The 15472-nt window shown below is 34.2% G+C and overlaps 1 protein-coding gene across 2 annotated transcripts in view; it reads right to left on the bottom strand.

The window, feature by feature from the left end:
- Positions 1 to 4934: 4934 nt before the first annotated feature.
- The window catches only part of CDH12 (cadherin 12), a 258224-nt gene continuing 247686 nt past the window's right edge, over positions 4935 to 15472 (bottom strand). For both annotated transcript variants that reach the window (XM_045787409.2, XM_045787410.2), the window contains 3 exons: positions 13910 to 14027; positions 9220 to 9471; positions 4935 to 6099 (listed from right to left, as the gene is read on the bottom strand). In XM_045787409.2, the coding sequence (XP_045643365.1) occupies positions 5600 to 6099; positions 9220 to 9471; positions 13910 to 14027 (870 nt within the window). In that variant the 3' untranslated portion in view covers positions 4935 to 5599. The remainder of the gene's footprint in view (positions 6100 to 9219; positions 9472 to 13909; positions 14028 to 15472) is intronic.

Here is a 15472-nt window from a genome sequence, read left to right as displayed (position 1 = left end):
CAGTGGAAAGAACCCCAGAATAGAAGTCAAGGTTAGATTTACTTAAACTTCCCAACTGAAGAGCTTTGCCACCCATTAGATTACTATATCTTGGTTTTACACAAGTTATTTGGACACTCTTACCCTCTATTTCTTTAAAGTGCAATTAAAAAATACAATTAAACTCCTATTAAAGTTTAAGTTCTTTTGAGAAATTTAGTGAGTCTAACTGTTATGAAAATCCATTACACTAAGAAATATAAGGGACTTGAATAAAGGAATTAAGTGGCAGTCCAAAACTTACTGCAAATTGGAATTATGAACCATCTAATTACATATACATGTTTGTGTGTGCATGTGGACATATGTAAACTAAATTCATCTGCTTTAAAATAATGGATATGAGAAAAGTTACTAGTTTTCAAAGTTTTGGGTCATTATTATGATTGATTACATTTATATATGTAAGTTCCTTTCATGCTGAGACAAAGTTATAATGATTACATAACTTAATGATAAGGGAATATATGTATTTATAAACAATATGTATATATTATTTCTTTATAGAGATACAAATATTATTTCTCTATAGAAAAATCTTTCTAAATTAAACATATGTGCATATGTATTTATTTGTGTGTGTGTGTGTGTGTGCATCCCCACAACAAAAGAGAGAATGGCATATTGGCGATTAGCAGGCCAGCACTTTAGGTAAACTATTGGAAGTCTAATGGAATGGTGATGAATGAAACCAGGTATAAAATTGCAGACTAGAGAACCAGTGTTGCAGCACAGTAGAGAACTTGTCCTCTCATCATAGTCCTGGAATGTGTTAGCACTTGGACATATCAAATGTGGCAGGGAACTAGAATGAGACATGAATCAAAACAGAATTAACTAAAATGGATATCTATATCTCTCTTTCCCCTACTCTATTTGATACATACATTTCAGAGGGGAAAAAAAAGTTACAAAATTTTTTAAAAAGAGCTAAAATTAACCCTTATCGGAGGGAGTAAGGAAACAAATTATCTAAAAACCAGAGCAGAATAATAGGAAAGGACAGGACAGAACAACACATGACTAAGCTCCTGAAATCAGAAAAAATATCACTGAAAAGTTTATCAATAGAACTGAAAGACAAAAAAGAAAAAAAAAAAACAATAAAAGAACTGGAGGACAAAGATGAAAAGATTATCATAAAAACAGGATAAAATATAAGATAATGAGAGTTAAAAGATAATGCAATTAATTCTTAAACCCAAGACATCAAACCAACTATTAAAAATCCCACAAAGAATGAACGGGAAAACACAGGGTAGGAACCGATCAGAGAATAAGTACAAAAAATCTCCCAGAACTGAAGGATCTGAAACTCCATATTGAAAGGACACCCTGGGTGTCTAGTCCTGAGAATGACAAAAGACTCATCTCGATACATTAGTGTGAAATTTCATAAAGGATATGAAATGATAAGAAAATTTCATAAAGGATATGCAAAGGATAAGAAAAAATCTGAATATCATCATGAAAAAATTCATATCACATAAAAGGAAGGAGTGATAGATTCATCCCCCTATTTCCTCAGCTGGGTTGGATGCCAGAATATGATAGAAAACACCTCCAAAATGTTTTTTTAAAAGAATCCAAGTGAGAATTGTGTAGCTAGCTAAACTATAAATTAGAGGAGGAGGCAAGAGAAATTTTCAAACATGGAGCTGTAAAATTATCCCCTTCCCGTTCCTTTTTTTCCTTAGGAAGCAGACTGATGTTACTGACAGCTTAGTAACTCTTTTCACACCTAGTCATAATTTGAGGCCCACTTCAAATATGCCTGAATTTTTATACCCACTTTTAAAAATTCCCATTTTAATACATTAGTCACTAAAACTTTTCCAAGGATTTCTAAAATCTCCTCCTCTTAAAGGACAAGGAATGACAGACACACCCTTCTAATCTTTTCTTCCCATCACTTGTTTCTCCTCTTTGGCTCAGGATCTTTCTCTCACTTCTATTCCTTCTACCACGGTTTTGCTGAAGAATTTTGATAATTATGACTTAAGAAATACTCGCCTGGCTCTCCATATATGGTACATGGTGAGCCAATGCATAATTAGTCAAATCCATAGTTCAAAGATTTTTGTTACTTATATCTTAAAGATCTCTATGATTCTTATAATTTTATGTAATCTATATGCAAATGATGGACTTCATGTAATTGTAGCTAGAACTTAAGCATCAAGAAATTACAGAAGAAACTTAGATAACACCAAGGGCAACAAATTAATTTTACCGAAGAGAATAGAACATGGAGGCAAAGGTGCTTGCCCCATAGAACATTTTCCGGTAGTGATAGATTTGCTACAAAAGCAATTTTAAATTATTTTTAGTATATTACACTGTTTCACTCTTTGTGTTGATCTAATACTTTTTTGAGCACAAAGGTTACATTTAATATATATATATATTACATACATATGTTACATATAATATGTACATAAATATTTCTGTAAAGGTAAATCTGTAATGTAATTAAGAAGTTTTGTATGAGTATTATTAACAGCCAAAATTCCCCATGTAAATTCTAAGCCTTTTAAAATATTGTTTAATTCCTGAATGAAGGCCAGGGACTGTTTATTAAAAATAAAAAAAAAGATAAAAAAAATTTAAAAAGATTTTACAAGTATTGAACAGTCTAAAAGATAACCCATAATAACTCCAATTTATGAGCACTGAGAGAACTGTTTTCACCATGTCACTCCTCTGATTTCCTACTGTCCCTGAAATTATTTCCATTCAAAGTTCTTTCTTTTCACATTTCTTTGCTCATTTGTTGTAAATCATACATATTTTTAAATTTTCTGTTAACATCATGTGGCTATTAGGGGCTGAATTGTGTCCCCCTAAAATTGATATTTTGATGTCCTAATCACCAGTGTCTCATAATATGCCTGTGCTTAAAGACAGGGCACTCCAGAGTTAATTAAGTTAAAAGAGATCATGTGAGTGGGTTCAGTATGAGCTGTGTCCTTAAAAGAAGAGGAATTAGCACAGAGGGAAGACCATATGAAGACACAGAAAATGGCCAAGCCAAGGAGAAAGAAAATTTACAAGCCAAGGAGAGAGGCCTTTAGAAGAAACCAACACTCCTGACGCCTTGATCTTGGACTTCTAGCTTCCAGAACCAGAAGGAAATAAAATTCTGTTGTTCAAGTCACCCAGTCTGTGGTACATGGTCATAGCAGCCCTAACAAACTATCGGAGTAGCATAGCAAAAGTAAAAGATAGAAGCACTGAACAATAGCTTATTAGTTTGGTAAAAGGAAGACTCACCAATTTCACCTTTTTGCTTAGCATCTCAGTCATGAGGTTTGAAATGACCTGCCCTTTCCAAGTTTTCTTTGTGCCATCATGTCTTCCTATATACGACTGCATGCAGAGGCGGTTAGAGCAAGATACAAAATGCAGTAGCTCCTGACAAGAACCACTTGGTCAGCTGGAAGTGATCTTGCACATTAACCGTCTTCGAGGGTCATGCATCACTGCCTAGTAAATCGTGGTTCTAGGACAAACCCAGAAGTCGCCTTCATTTTTTTTCCAGTATGATTATGACATTGCCAGCTCTTAAAAAATTACATAAATATTTCCCAAAGCATATCATGCTGCGAATTATTACACTACATGAATATTCTAATGTGGTTCCCAGACATGAGATACAAGTAAAATCTGGGTGCTGAAAGGAAGAAGGTCAGTAATTGTTCCTGTTAGGGGAAAGCAGGGAAAGCGTGCAACTATGTGACACCAAAACAGGGGTATAAACTGCAAATCCTAACGGGCAAACTGGTACCGCATAATTATCATTACATATATTTGAAGTAAGACTTAAGAATGAATAGGACTGACTATAATTTGCCTATACTATCCATATGTCTACCCATTTTTCCCATGTGTGTATTCTTTTACAACTTTGCGAATATAAATATATTCATAAATATTTCATAAATACAGCTAGGTATTGACCACATTTTCAGGATGGATGTTATAAGCAACCTTTATTTTTTTCCTATAGTCTCAATAGTTCAGTAGTCACTTGTACAATTATATTATTAAGAAAATATATTATCGCTTCATAGTTATCTGTTTTGTTAAGTGCATTTCTAGATAGTGTACAGTTCACTGGAGAGTAAAGCATACGAGTGTAGTTTACTTGTAGGCTTCTAAAAGCTAACAGTTCTCAGAAATTTGCATCTAATTAAAAAGTAAAGTTTCTTTACAGAGCACGGGAGTTGTATAGAATCATTTATATTGGAATTATTGCAGATGATCGCATAAAAAAGCAACTGTGAGATCTAATATAATAATAATGTTTACAAAGTTGAAGTCCATATTAATTCAATAAATAAGTCAACTGCCTGATTTTTGCATTTGTGTTTATTTTAGGAATTAGTCACTGGTTTGAATTTTTTGAAATCCCTGATTTTTTATTTGTTTAGTAATATGTAATAAATATTTTTAGACATGCTATAAATCCATCCTGTATTATTTGATATGTATTTCATTTTCTTTGCTGACGAAAAAATCACTAGTTTATAAGAAACTCTGAGAAGCTATGTAATGAATTTCTCTTCCCATGTTTAAATTAATGGCACTTTTTTACTTAAAAAATTTCATAGAAACACAACTTAAAAATTTTATCTGTGACTAAAGACTTTCATAATCTGGTGATTTGTTAAAACCAACTTTCCACGCACCAGCACAGTATTAAGACAAAACCAATATTTATTTTAATGTGGAGTTTCAGCCCTGAGGCCTCTTTTTACCAAGAGGGATTTTTTTTTTTTAATTTCCTTTTTTTTAATTTATTTTTTGGAAAAAAAGGAACATTTTACTGAACACCTTTAGTATGAACCAATGTTAAGGTCAAACATTGCTCTTAAAATTCAGGACTTACATAATGAATTTGATATGACCGCGTTTATTTCAATTTTCTGAAAGGGTAGGAAAAACAAATGTGTTTTGGCATACAGTTTAAAAAAGAAAAAAAAAACCTTTGAATTATAAGAAGATGGAGTTCAGAAAGTATTCTTCTCTTTTCCTCAAAAGGAATTAGAAGTCAGCATGTTGCTATTGCTCCTTGACATAAAGACAGTGTCTTTGTTCTCTGTCCTGTGTCTCTGCATCCTGCCATGCCATCACAGCAGAGTGTACTGTACACCACTGTAAATGATAAGAGTTTCAATAGGCACTTTAGTGGAATTAAGAAAAATCTAACACTCTTCCACCGTGATGCCACATAGCTATCTTCATTCTATGTTGTCATGTCATAAATTGTATTTAATAGGCCTGAGCTTGTCTCAGTGTGTTTCCAAAATAACAAAACAAAACCAAGCAAGTACACCTAATAGGAATTATCTTGTGTTGGCAGAATAAATCAAAATTGACAATATGATAAATATAGCAACTTGCCAGAAACCAGATAATCAAAGGATTGTGTCCTATAAAGCCTGGTGTGTGTGTGTGTCTGTGTGTGTGCATGCGTGTGTGTGTGTGTGTGATTTCTACGTGTGTTTCTTTTTCTTAAATGTCTCCTTTTGGTTGTGTTTTAGCCTTCGCTGCTGCCCTAAGTGACTTTATCAGGGTTATAATTGTCTTCTTCACCAAACATGTCTGCCAAGACTTTAAAGCGGGGTCCCCAGTCTGTCAGATAGTCGTAGTCCTGGTCCGCTTCGGTGGTGAGAGAGTCTATAGAGCTAAGGGAGTCTGCTACTGATCCATTTCCTTCATACGCATATGTTGCTAATGAATCATATGGTGGGGCAGTTGGGTCCACATCATTCTCCTGTAGCCTTTGATTAATGAAATCCCGTATGTCTGTGTTATCTTCCACCGGTGGTCTCTGACGAGGTAAACAGAGAGAGTCTGGCTTTATATCCCTGCGAATTTTGTTATCTTCAATCACTTTTGGATTTCTCAGAGCACCAATGTCGAAAGCCTGGGTGTCCTCCTCCCCACCTCCTTCATCATCATAATGGATAACATTATCTCTGATGTCTTCTTTAGAGGTCATTAGAGTGTCTTTCTTCTTCTGCCTTCGAAGAGCTACATACAGCACAACGATGGCTAGAATAAGACAAAAATTGCAAATTAAGAATGTAGTTCATATCTCCATAAAATTGATCAGGGCTGGCCAACACGTTATTTTCAAAGTAAACATATTATATAATAAGGATCATATCTCTGTTTACATTGTTCATTGTCTAAGACTCAACTTCATTTTGAAATTGTAGCTATCAATTTTAGCAAAATTTTTCACAAAATCAAGCAATTATAGTCTTATATTTAATTTATATTATATTTAAATATTTGGGTATCAGTTAAAAAGTGTATGTTACAAATTTTTTTAAAAGAATGGTTGTTCTAAGCATATAGAGAGATGTAGAGTGTTGGTATAATAAAACTTGAATATTATAGCCCATAACTAACACATATTATTCATAGCTAGATTTCCCGGTTGCAGCAGTTACTTATATTTCTAATGAAATAAACCCAAATCTTCATGTGACAATCACTTTTAAGAGCAATAAATTTTAAAAAGGAAAGGAAGAAAAAAAGGAAGGAAAGGAGAAAGGAAGGAAAGAAGAGTATAGAATATAAGGGCCTTAGTTTTATAAATCATGTCAACCAAGACCTCTAACTATTTCAATTCTGTGTCCTGCCATATTGAGATATTTTCCAAACCAAATGCTTAGTGTTCAGTTTATGTTCATGAAGCATGATAAAATTTCGGAATACTTAATTTATACACTCTCATAATTTAAATCTTTTTGTTCCTAGTTGATGCACAGGAATGCATTAAATTGAAAGTGTTTATTTCAGGGCACCTGGGAGGCTCTGTTAGTTTAGTGTCTGCCTTCAGCTCAGGGCATGATCTGGGGGGTCCTGGGATTGAGTACCGTGTCAGGGTCCCTACAAAGCAAGGAGACTGCTTCTCCCTCTCCCTATGCTCTTCCCCCTCGCTCAAGCTCACGTGCTTCCGTGCCTACCTGCGTGTTTACGTGCCCGAGCTCTCTATCTCTATCTCAAATAAATAAATAAAAGCTTTAAAAAAAAAAGAAAGAAAAAGCATTTGTTTTCTCTAGAAGTGAACGGGCACAGATTCAAATGATGAAGTCAGCGCTCAGCTTTGCTCATCATAAAAGCCCCTCTCTTCCACAGAGGTGCTCACACGTTGAAAGCCAAAGCGTGTTTGATGTACCAAAGCCGGGTCTGGAAGACTCTCATCATAAGATTAGAAATTAGAGACGATTGCGTGTTGACGAAAGCTCATTTATTCCCTCTTCCTCCACAATTAAAGTTTGACCAGCTGGAAGGAGGCAGGGGATATAGGTAGAGCTTCTGTACAATAGGCCTTGAAGAGGTGTTTAGCTCTCTGCACTCCTCCCATCATTTAGGGAAATCCAAACACTAAAAAGACTGTTGCTCACCCAGAGGGTGAGTGAGAGACTGCAAGCCTCAGAGCGATGCCCTGCCTGTAAAATGACTTTGGAGTTGCTACGACTGAGGAAGGCACTACTAGCTGATGTGTCTGAGGGCTCCCTACAAGATACGTAGGCACCACAAGACGCTCTTGCTTTCCCTCGTCCCAGGAAAGATCTGGAAATGGCTAAGAATAAATGGAAAGATCTGAAGGTGTCTGAGATTGGATAAGGAAGTCCGAGAATAGTTGGATTTTTAAGTACACCCCATGGCAGGACTAGAATTTGCCATTGCCTGCTGTATCCCGGCAAGTTCGTGCGCTACAAGTGTGCGGGTGCACTGTGGACGTCAGGGAGCGCTTGGAGGAATGACTGCAGATGGCAGCACGTGCTGCCGCTGACCTGAGCAAGACTGCTCACTACACTGTAAAAGGGCCAGAGAGGCCAAAGGTGAGCACCCAGAACATGCCAAGTCACGCTAGGTTGATACGGAAATACTCTGGGACTCAGGTGGCTCCTCGACAAGAGAGAAGCATTAAAAAGCAACACTCGATTTGAGGTTAAACGGCTAATTGCTGGTGTTCAATTTCAGATGTGAGAATGTTATTCCAAATCTCCCCTTCTAAGGTTCGTATCATCAGCACAGATGCCAGAGATAATGTATCATAAGTTATAAGGATAGAAAGGAAACTTTATTTCTGGACACCAAAGTTACCTGTGCGAAATTAATATCTATACCATGCGAATTGGACCAGAACTGCAATCTCCAAACTACCATGAGCTTCTGACTTGGAGAACGTTCTCCATAAACTATGATATAATGCCTTACTCCACGCTTTACATCCTAGTTGTGTGTTTTTTTTTTTAATTTTCTATCTTAAGATAAAGGTATGTATCTACATTTGTGAAGCATATGTAAACGGATTCCACAATGCCCAATTGTATATCGGCTGCCTTTTGAATTTAAAGAAATGACTGGCAAAACAGAAAAGCTCTCTCTGGTTTTGTGAATCTGCCAGTGAATTAATAAGTGAAGGGAGGCAGCGTAACAGAATTGATGGAAGAGGGAAACCCCTAAAGTAGATTTATATTAATTCTTACAGAGATGTTACAGAACACATTACCTCCGTCCTTTTTCTTTTGCAGTGTTTCTAGATATTTCGGTGTGTTGTGTTCTAGTGGGAATGGTTAGAATTTTGATGTGAGGAGATGTGAGAAAAGGGGAATAATTACTTTTGGCTGGCAGTTTAAACAGAAAAAAAAAATTGGGGGGTATTTTCACTTTCTCTCCCGCCTTTCCTGCTCTTTCTCTTTTCTTCCTTTATTGAATTGCCATTTGAGAGCTACTGTTCATCTAGTATATTTTTAAAGATTATATAATATCTTATTAGGTGGCAATAATTACTGAATGTAAAATGAATTAAAAAAAAACACTCAAAAAAACCCACTGATGTGAGATATTTGTTACAGAAAATTTCACTGTGGCAAGGGCAACAAACTGTTATTAGTCGAAAATCCCCAAGGACTTGAACATAGTTCTGTGTTCTGATGTTATTCATTTATTCCTAGTGGTATATAGACACGAGATATTACATAGAAAATTACCATTAATAAAAATATCATTCAATAGAGATCATTTCCTTCTATCCAGATGTGACATCTCAATGAAGAAAAACCTGATTTACATGGCAAATTGTGAAGAGAGAGGCACAGAGGAGAGAGAGAGATGGAGAGAGAGAGAGATGTGATTAATATTGAAACCAACCTAGGAGTATAACAATGCACAGGAGGATTGCAATCAAAGCCCCAGTGCTGAGTCCCACAGGTAGAAAAATTGCTTCCACATTACAAGACAGGATGGTACCATCAGAGTCACATCTACAAACTCGAATAGTCATTGTGTTTGTGCTGCTTTGCACAGGATAGCTGCTGTCTTCTATTACAACAGGGAGGAAGTACAACTCTTGCTGCCTGCGGCTGTATCCATTTCTTCGGGTCTCAATTCCAGCTGTGTTGTCTACAAAACATGACAATTGTGATAAGAGGGTTACTAAAAGCTTCGCTTCAAATCTTAAAGTTGGTATCAAACAGTAGGAAGCCCTTCCTGCATCAGCAAAATGCATCCATATTTTAATTCTTCCTTTTATTATTATGAAAGCCACCAAATGTAATCAAATGTATCAAAATAATCCTTAGGAAAAGAAGAAACATTAATCTTGTCCGGTGTAAGAATTAAATTTTCAATTCAGAAAGAACATAAAACTGTTTATAAGACTAGAAGTATGTTGTGTTGACCCATTTGTGTGTGTGTGTGTGTGTGTGTTGACCCATATTTTTTTAACATCAAAATCTCATTGAGAAAAAAATACATCTGTGGGTGTTTTCTTACATGGTAGAAGAGCAGAGATTACAAAGAATGAGTCTGCAAAATATCTCACCTAAGAACCTATTCATTAAAATACAACAAATGTCAATTTAGCAACTGATTTTTTATTTTTCCCAGATCTGTATCTATGATATATATGGTAAATATATATATACATATATATAGTACACGTATACATATATATATGTATACATGTATATACATATATCTTTCACTTTTGTACATTAGTTAGTATAACAAAAATGGAAAAGAAAATAAAGTGTGTTAAAAACATCAAGATTCATTAACAATTTTAAATATAATAAATTATAATAATAAATTATAATAATCACTACTTTAATATAAGCACAAATTTAATTCATTTTAATTCTGACAAGATCAACAACATTTACTGTTTACTTAGAATAATTCAAGGCAATAAATATTTTAAATTTTATATAAATGCAATTAATACTGCTATTTAAAGTATCATTTTGCATGGATTTGTTCTTTATTTCTTTTATTTCTACACATAGAAGTGGGAAGTTGGTTTTATTCATAACACCATTTCATTTTGTGTCTATTAAAATAACTCCTAGAAATATTTTGCTATTTTTAAAAATGTGTTAATATTTAGTTTATTATAGCCATACATGATACCCACTTTGGAATCATGGAAACTAATTTTAGAAATATATATTACTCATTAAAATACATGTATGTCAGAAAAATATTACTATCTCAATAATATTCCATTCATCTCTTTGTATATTCTAGATTCAATAACTAAATATTAGGCAGCTTCTCTAGACTCATTTCAATAGAAACGCGAAGTTGAGAAAACTTTACTTGATAAGACTGTTTTACATGGGAAGATGACTTGGTTATTACATAAAGGATATTTTTTAATTGAAAAAAAACCAAAATGCCAAATGTCGATTATAATACTCCTTATGAGACTTAGTAATGCTGGGTACTTATGATGACAGTAGGAATAAAGAAATGGGGACTAGTTGAATTAACATTGAAATCTTCAGCAACGGATTGAATGCTTGAGTCTGAGGAAAAGGAACAGTCAGGATTGAAGTTTGAAATCTGAAGATTATTAATAAAAATAGGGGCTGGAGAAACTGATATATTTACCCTTGAGGTGTCATGGATTCAATGTTGCTGAATGCATTGTATCAAAAGGCATCCTACACTTTTGTTTTGTTTACAGTAGCCCCCTCCCCCGTTATCCACAGTTCTACTTTCTCTGATTTCAGTTGTCCCAAGTCAACTTTGGCCTGAAAGCAGATGATCCACTTTTTGATGTACAATCCAAAAGTCATTTCATCTCATCACGTAAGCATTTTATTATCTTATGTCATCACAAGAAGAAGGGTGAGTATAATACAAAATAGTTTAAGAAAGAAAGAGATCATATTTACATAACTTTTATTAGAGTATATTGTTACACTTGTTCTATTCTTATTGCTGTTAATAACTTACTGTGCCTAATTTATAAATCAAACTTTATCATAGGTATGTGTATATAGTAAAAGACATATATATACAGGGTTCAGTACTCTCCATGGTTTGGTTTCAGGCATCCACTGGGTGCCTTGGACCATATCCCCCAACAGAAGAGGGGGGATTACTGTATTTTCAATCTGTTCTTATTATTGATATACGGCCATAAAAAATCCATTGTGCTGTTCATGGTGGGGAAAAAAGATATTAAACCTCATGACCACTGTTAAAATAGTTTCTACTGAAGAACAGGTAAAGTTAATCTATATCATATAAACTATAAATATATATGCACACAATGGAGTTATTTGGCAATAAGAAAGAAGGAAATATTTCCATTCGTGATAAAATGAATTAACCTGGAAGGCATTATGCTAAGTCATATAAGCCAGACAGAGAAAGAGAAATGCTGCACATGGTAACATTTATATGTGGAATCTAAAAAAGATTAAAAAAAAAAAAGGAACTCCTAAAAACAGACAGTAGAAATGTGGTTGTCAGGGGCCGGGGGTGGAGAAAATGGGGAAAGATTGGTAAAAAGATACAAACTCTTAATTATAAGATGAATAAAGCCTGAGGATCTAATGTATAACACGGTGACTATAGTTGATACCATTGTATTATAGAATTGAAATTTGCTAAGTGAGTAGAACTTAAACCCCAGGGGGGAAAATAATTTAATAAGGTAAATATGTGAGATGAAAAGAAAGTTTCTATTCAGTTTTTTAAAACTTACACTTAAAATATAACAAGATAAAACAGGGACTATAGTAAATGGCAAATGAATAGCAATGTTCAAGCTGTGAGAACACACGATGCTATGAGGCAAAATGATCTGATTCTTATTGTCATGATTAATCAGATATAGATTCTCCAGCAAAAATACAATGGAGGAAATAGTCGACTTATGTTCCTGGATGATGTGACCATCTACCTTGTTGCCCAAGCCAGGGATCTGGAAGTCTGATTAGTCTTCTTCTCCAATATATTTACATATGGATTCTATGCAATCTAGCATCAAGCCCTATGAATTCTGTCTCTATCCATTTATCTCCATTAGCCATTATCCTAATCTAATACTCTCACCCACTCCTGCAATAGCATCAGAAGTAATCCTATATCCTCCTATTGTCTTTTCCACACTACAACCAAACTGATCGTCCTAATGCAAATCTGAACATAATATGCTCTTGTAAATCTTTCAAAGACTTCTGAAGTCATTGGATTTAAGTTATAATCCTTTCAAATGTCTTGTAATTAGGGTGACCACATGGTCTGATTTGTCTTGGACAGCCCTATTTTATGTGAGCTGTTTTAATTAAAATTACTAATATTGTCCACTTCTATTCTCTAAAGTGTTCTAGTTTTCATAACAAAATATGTGGTCTCTTTACTTGTAAGGCTTTTCATATTTGGGACCCTGTTGTGTTTATAGCCATTCCTCACATTACACCATTGGATGAAGCAAATCCTCAATTTCCTTCTGTGACAAAATGTCTGATTTCTTTCCTCTAAATATTTGCAGAAACGTAAATTTCTCAGACATCCTTTTACTTCTGTCCATCATCATTATCATCATCATTATCTCATCACAACTGGTTCATTTGTTCTATAAGCATAGAATTTAGTAAGAATTTAGCTTTTTACCATCTAATATTATGAACTCAGATGTTTCTAATCCCAATTTCATAACTATGGAAACTTAGAAGGGATAAAATATCCACAAGTCACAGAACTAATAATTTAAGAACTGACCAGTACTTAATTTTAATATTTGTAATCCAGTGTCCATTGTACTTTTGTAGTGAGCGTAACAGTAGCAGACGTGATAGTATTAGTAGCAATAGCGGTGGCGGTGATGGTAACAGTGTTGGTGTTAGATATGAAAGTGCAGATATGATGGTAGAGGTGGTAACTAAAATGACCTTGGGTATTGTTAAGGATTTGCATGCATTATTTTATTTAATATAAATACTATGAGGTTGATTCAGTTCAACTATGAGTTTAAAATTATTTAGTTAATACATTGAGAATCTGCCATTGAGGACATCATGGAGTGGGAATGAAAACGTCTGTCATTCTAATTACAAAGCCTGTTATTCTTTTTTTTTTTTTTTTTAAATAACACACAGTGCAGCTCAGGTTAAGAATAACAGGCTTTGCCAACTTGGGAATGCAAGTTGGCAAAGCCTGTTATTCTTAACCTGAGCTGCACTGTGTGTTATTCAAATAAACCAGTTACTAAGAAGTTACCTATTAGTTTGTGCAAGTAATGTGCATGTGGAACAAATGATATATTTAAAACACAGAAAACATTCAATTTCCCAGATAGGCTGTTTTTGCTTGACTCATTAAGGGACTGTCCACATTATAAATGGAAGCAATTTGCCTCATTAGATACAATCTATATAGGTTAAATATTTAATTTACTGCTAGCTATAGAATTTTGTATTTCTCATATATGGATTTCCATATTTTGTGAACTTGAGTGCTTTTAGAAAAACATTGATTTCTACCTTTGTGTCCTTCTACAAAGTTACATGATAAGAGGTAGGTTTTTTTATGTGGTTAAACTTACTTCTGAAGTCACGGACTGTAAAATTTGGTTTGATGGCAGCTTCAGGTGATAATCTAAAGGAGAATTGCTGCCCAGCAGGTGAAAGATCTCGGTCTGCAGCGCTGACTATCTGAATTATCTGAAACAAAGTTGAGATGAAACTTGAAGTCAGTCATGAGTTTCAAAGGGAACTTTACATACACCGGGCTAATAAGTTTATTCAATGATGCATGCAAGGAGGTAGAAATGACATTTTTAGGATTCATATCAGTGGGCCAATTATTTACAAATAATTTTTATGACCAAATATCTAAACATTTATAGTTCATAATGGCAGGTACAATTGTAGGGTATGGGCCAATTCCAAATCAATATCTGCATAACTAAAAAACTTAACACCATTGAAAATTCTCACTAATAAGCAAAATAAAATTAAAATGCACTTGCTTGCATTTTAAACTAAATAAAATAAATGCTTTCTAACCCAAATATGAAAATGCTTACTGGAAAGAAAATCTCTGATTATTTAAAAGCCCTTGCGATAGCAAAATTTTAGTACAGTTTTGTTTGTGAGGATGAGTTTTATTTTCTTAAATAAATAAAATGATGAGAAAGAGAAATACAAAGGATGTATATCTGTTTTTGTCCTTATATTTGTTTTCCTCCAATGAGCAAGAATACTAAATGTATTTTCATAAAGTTTTTTTTTTTTTAAGAAGTAAGTACTAACAACCCGGTTTCAGAATTTTTCCTAAATAGCTTCCACAGGTTGTATGTTTAGTAGTTAAAATTCTGATACTTCAAGAATATGCCCTTAAGAATTTGGAGATTAAAAATAACTTCTGAGAGCCAAACTGTGAAATTGATAATTAACTACATAGATAAGCAAATTATAATAGCTTTGAGGTTGTGTTTATTAACATATCCAATGGCTTTGCATCAGAAAGAATTTCAGGAAATATGTGTAGAAGAGAGTGAGAGCAGAGTACTGCTCAGGTGATCCCTCTCTTAGACTAAACTTGACTTTCCCAGAAGAAGACCTTACATTTCAAGTACTCTATCTTGGTCACAGTGGGCAAAAGCTTACATCATGTGTTCTTAGACTGATGCCATTAAACATGTGATTTATTTTTTTAAATATGTGATTTATTTATTATTTTTTGTTTTCATTCCATGGCTAAAACTCAATCTTATTACTATGATCTACTCCCCCCCCATAGAGTTGTGTGCATGTGCACATGCATAGACAATCACACACTCACACAGAAACATATATACTGTGACTTTGAGGGCCTGGTGTCATATTAATAATTTCACAAATTAGTTTTCTAATGAGAATTTCAGTTCCCTGGTTCAGTGTGAATCAGTCACAATTCTGTAAAACTTCAATTTACATAACTCTACATAAACTCATATGCTCAGTCAGATCACTATATCCCATCCATAAATTTTCTGTAGATTATTAGGGGATTGGTTTGCCAGGTGTTTTGTTTTGTTTTGCCTTTAACTACTATCAGCAAGCATAATCATTTACTAAATGAAAGTTGTTTGACATCAAAAAATATCAAGAACATAACTTTAGAA

This window comes from Ursus americanus, chromosome 15 (genome assembly GCF_024610735.1).
Source record: "Ursus americanus isolate L20-20 chromosome 15, mUrsAme1.1.p, whole genome shotgun sequence".
Classification (NCBI taxonomy): domain Eukaryota; kingdom Metazoa; phylum Chordata; class Mammalia; order Carnivora; family Ursidae; genus Ursus; species Ursus americanus.
The sequence above is the reverse complement of the archived record's forward strand: the minus strand, read 5'-3'. Positions and strand labels throughout refer to the sequence as shown.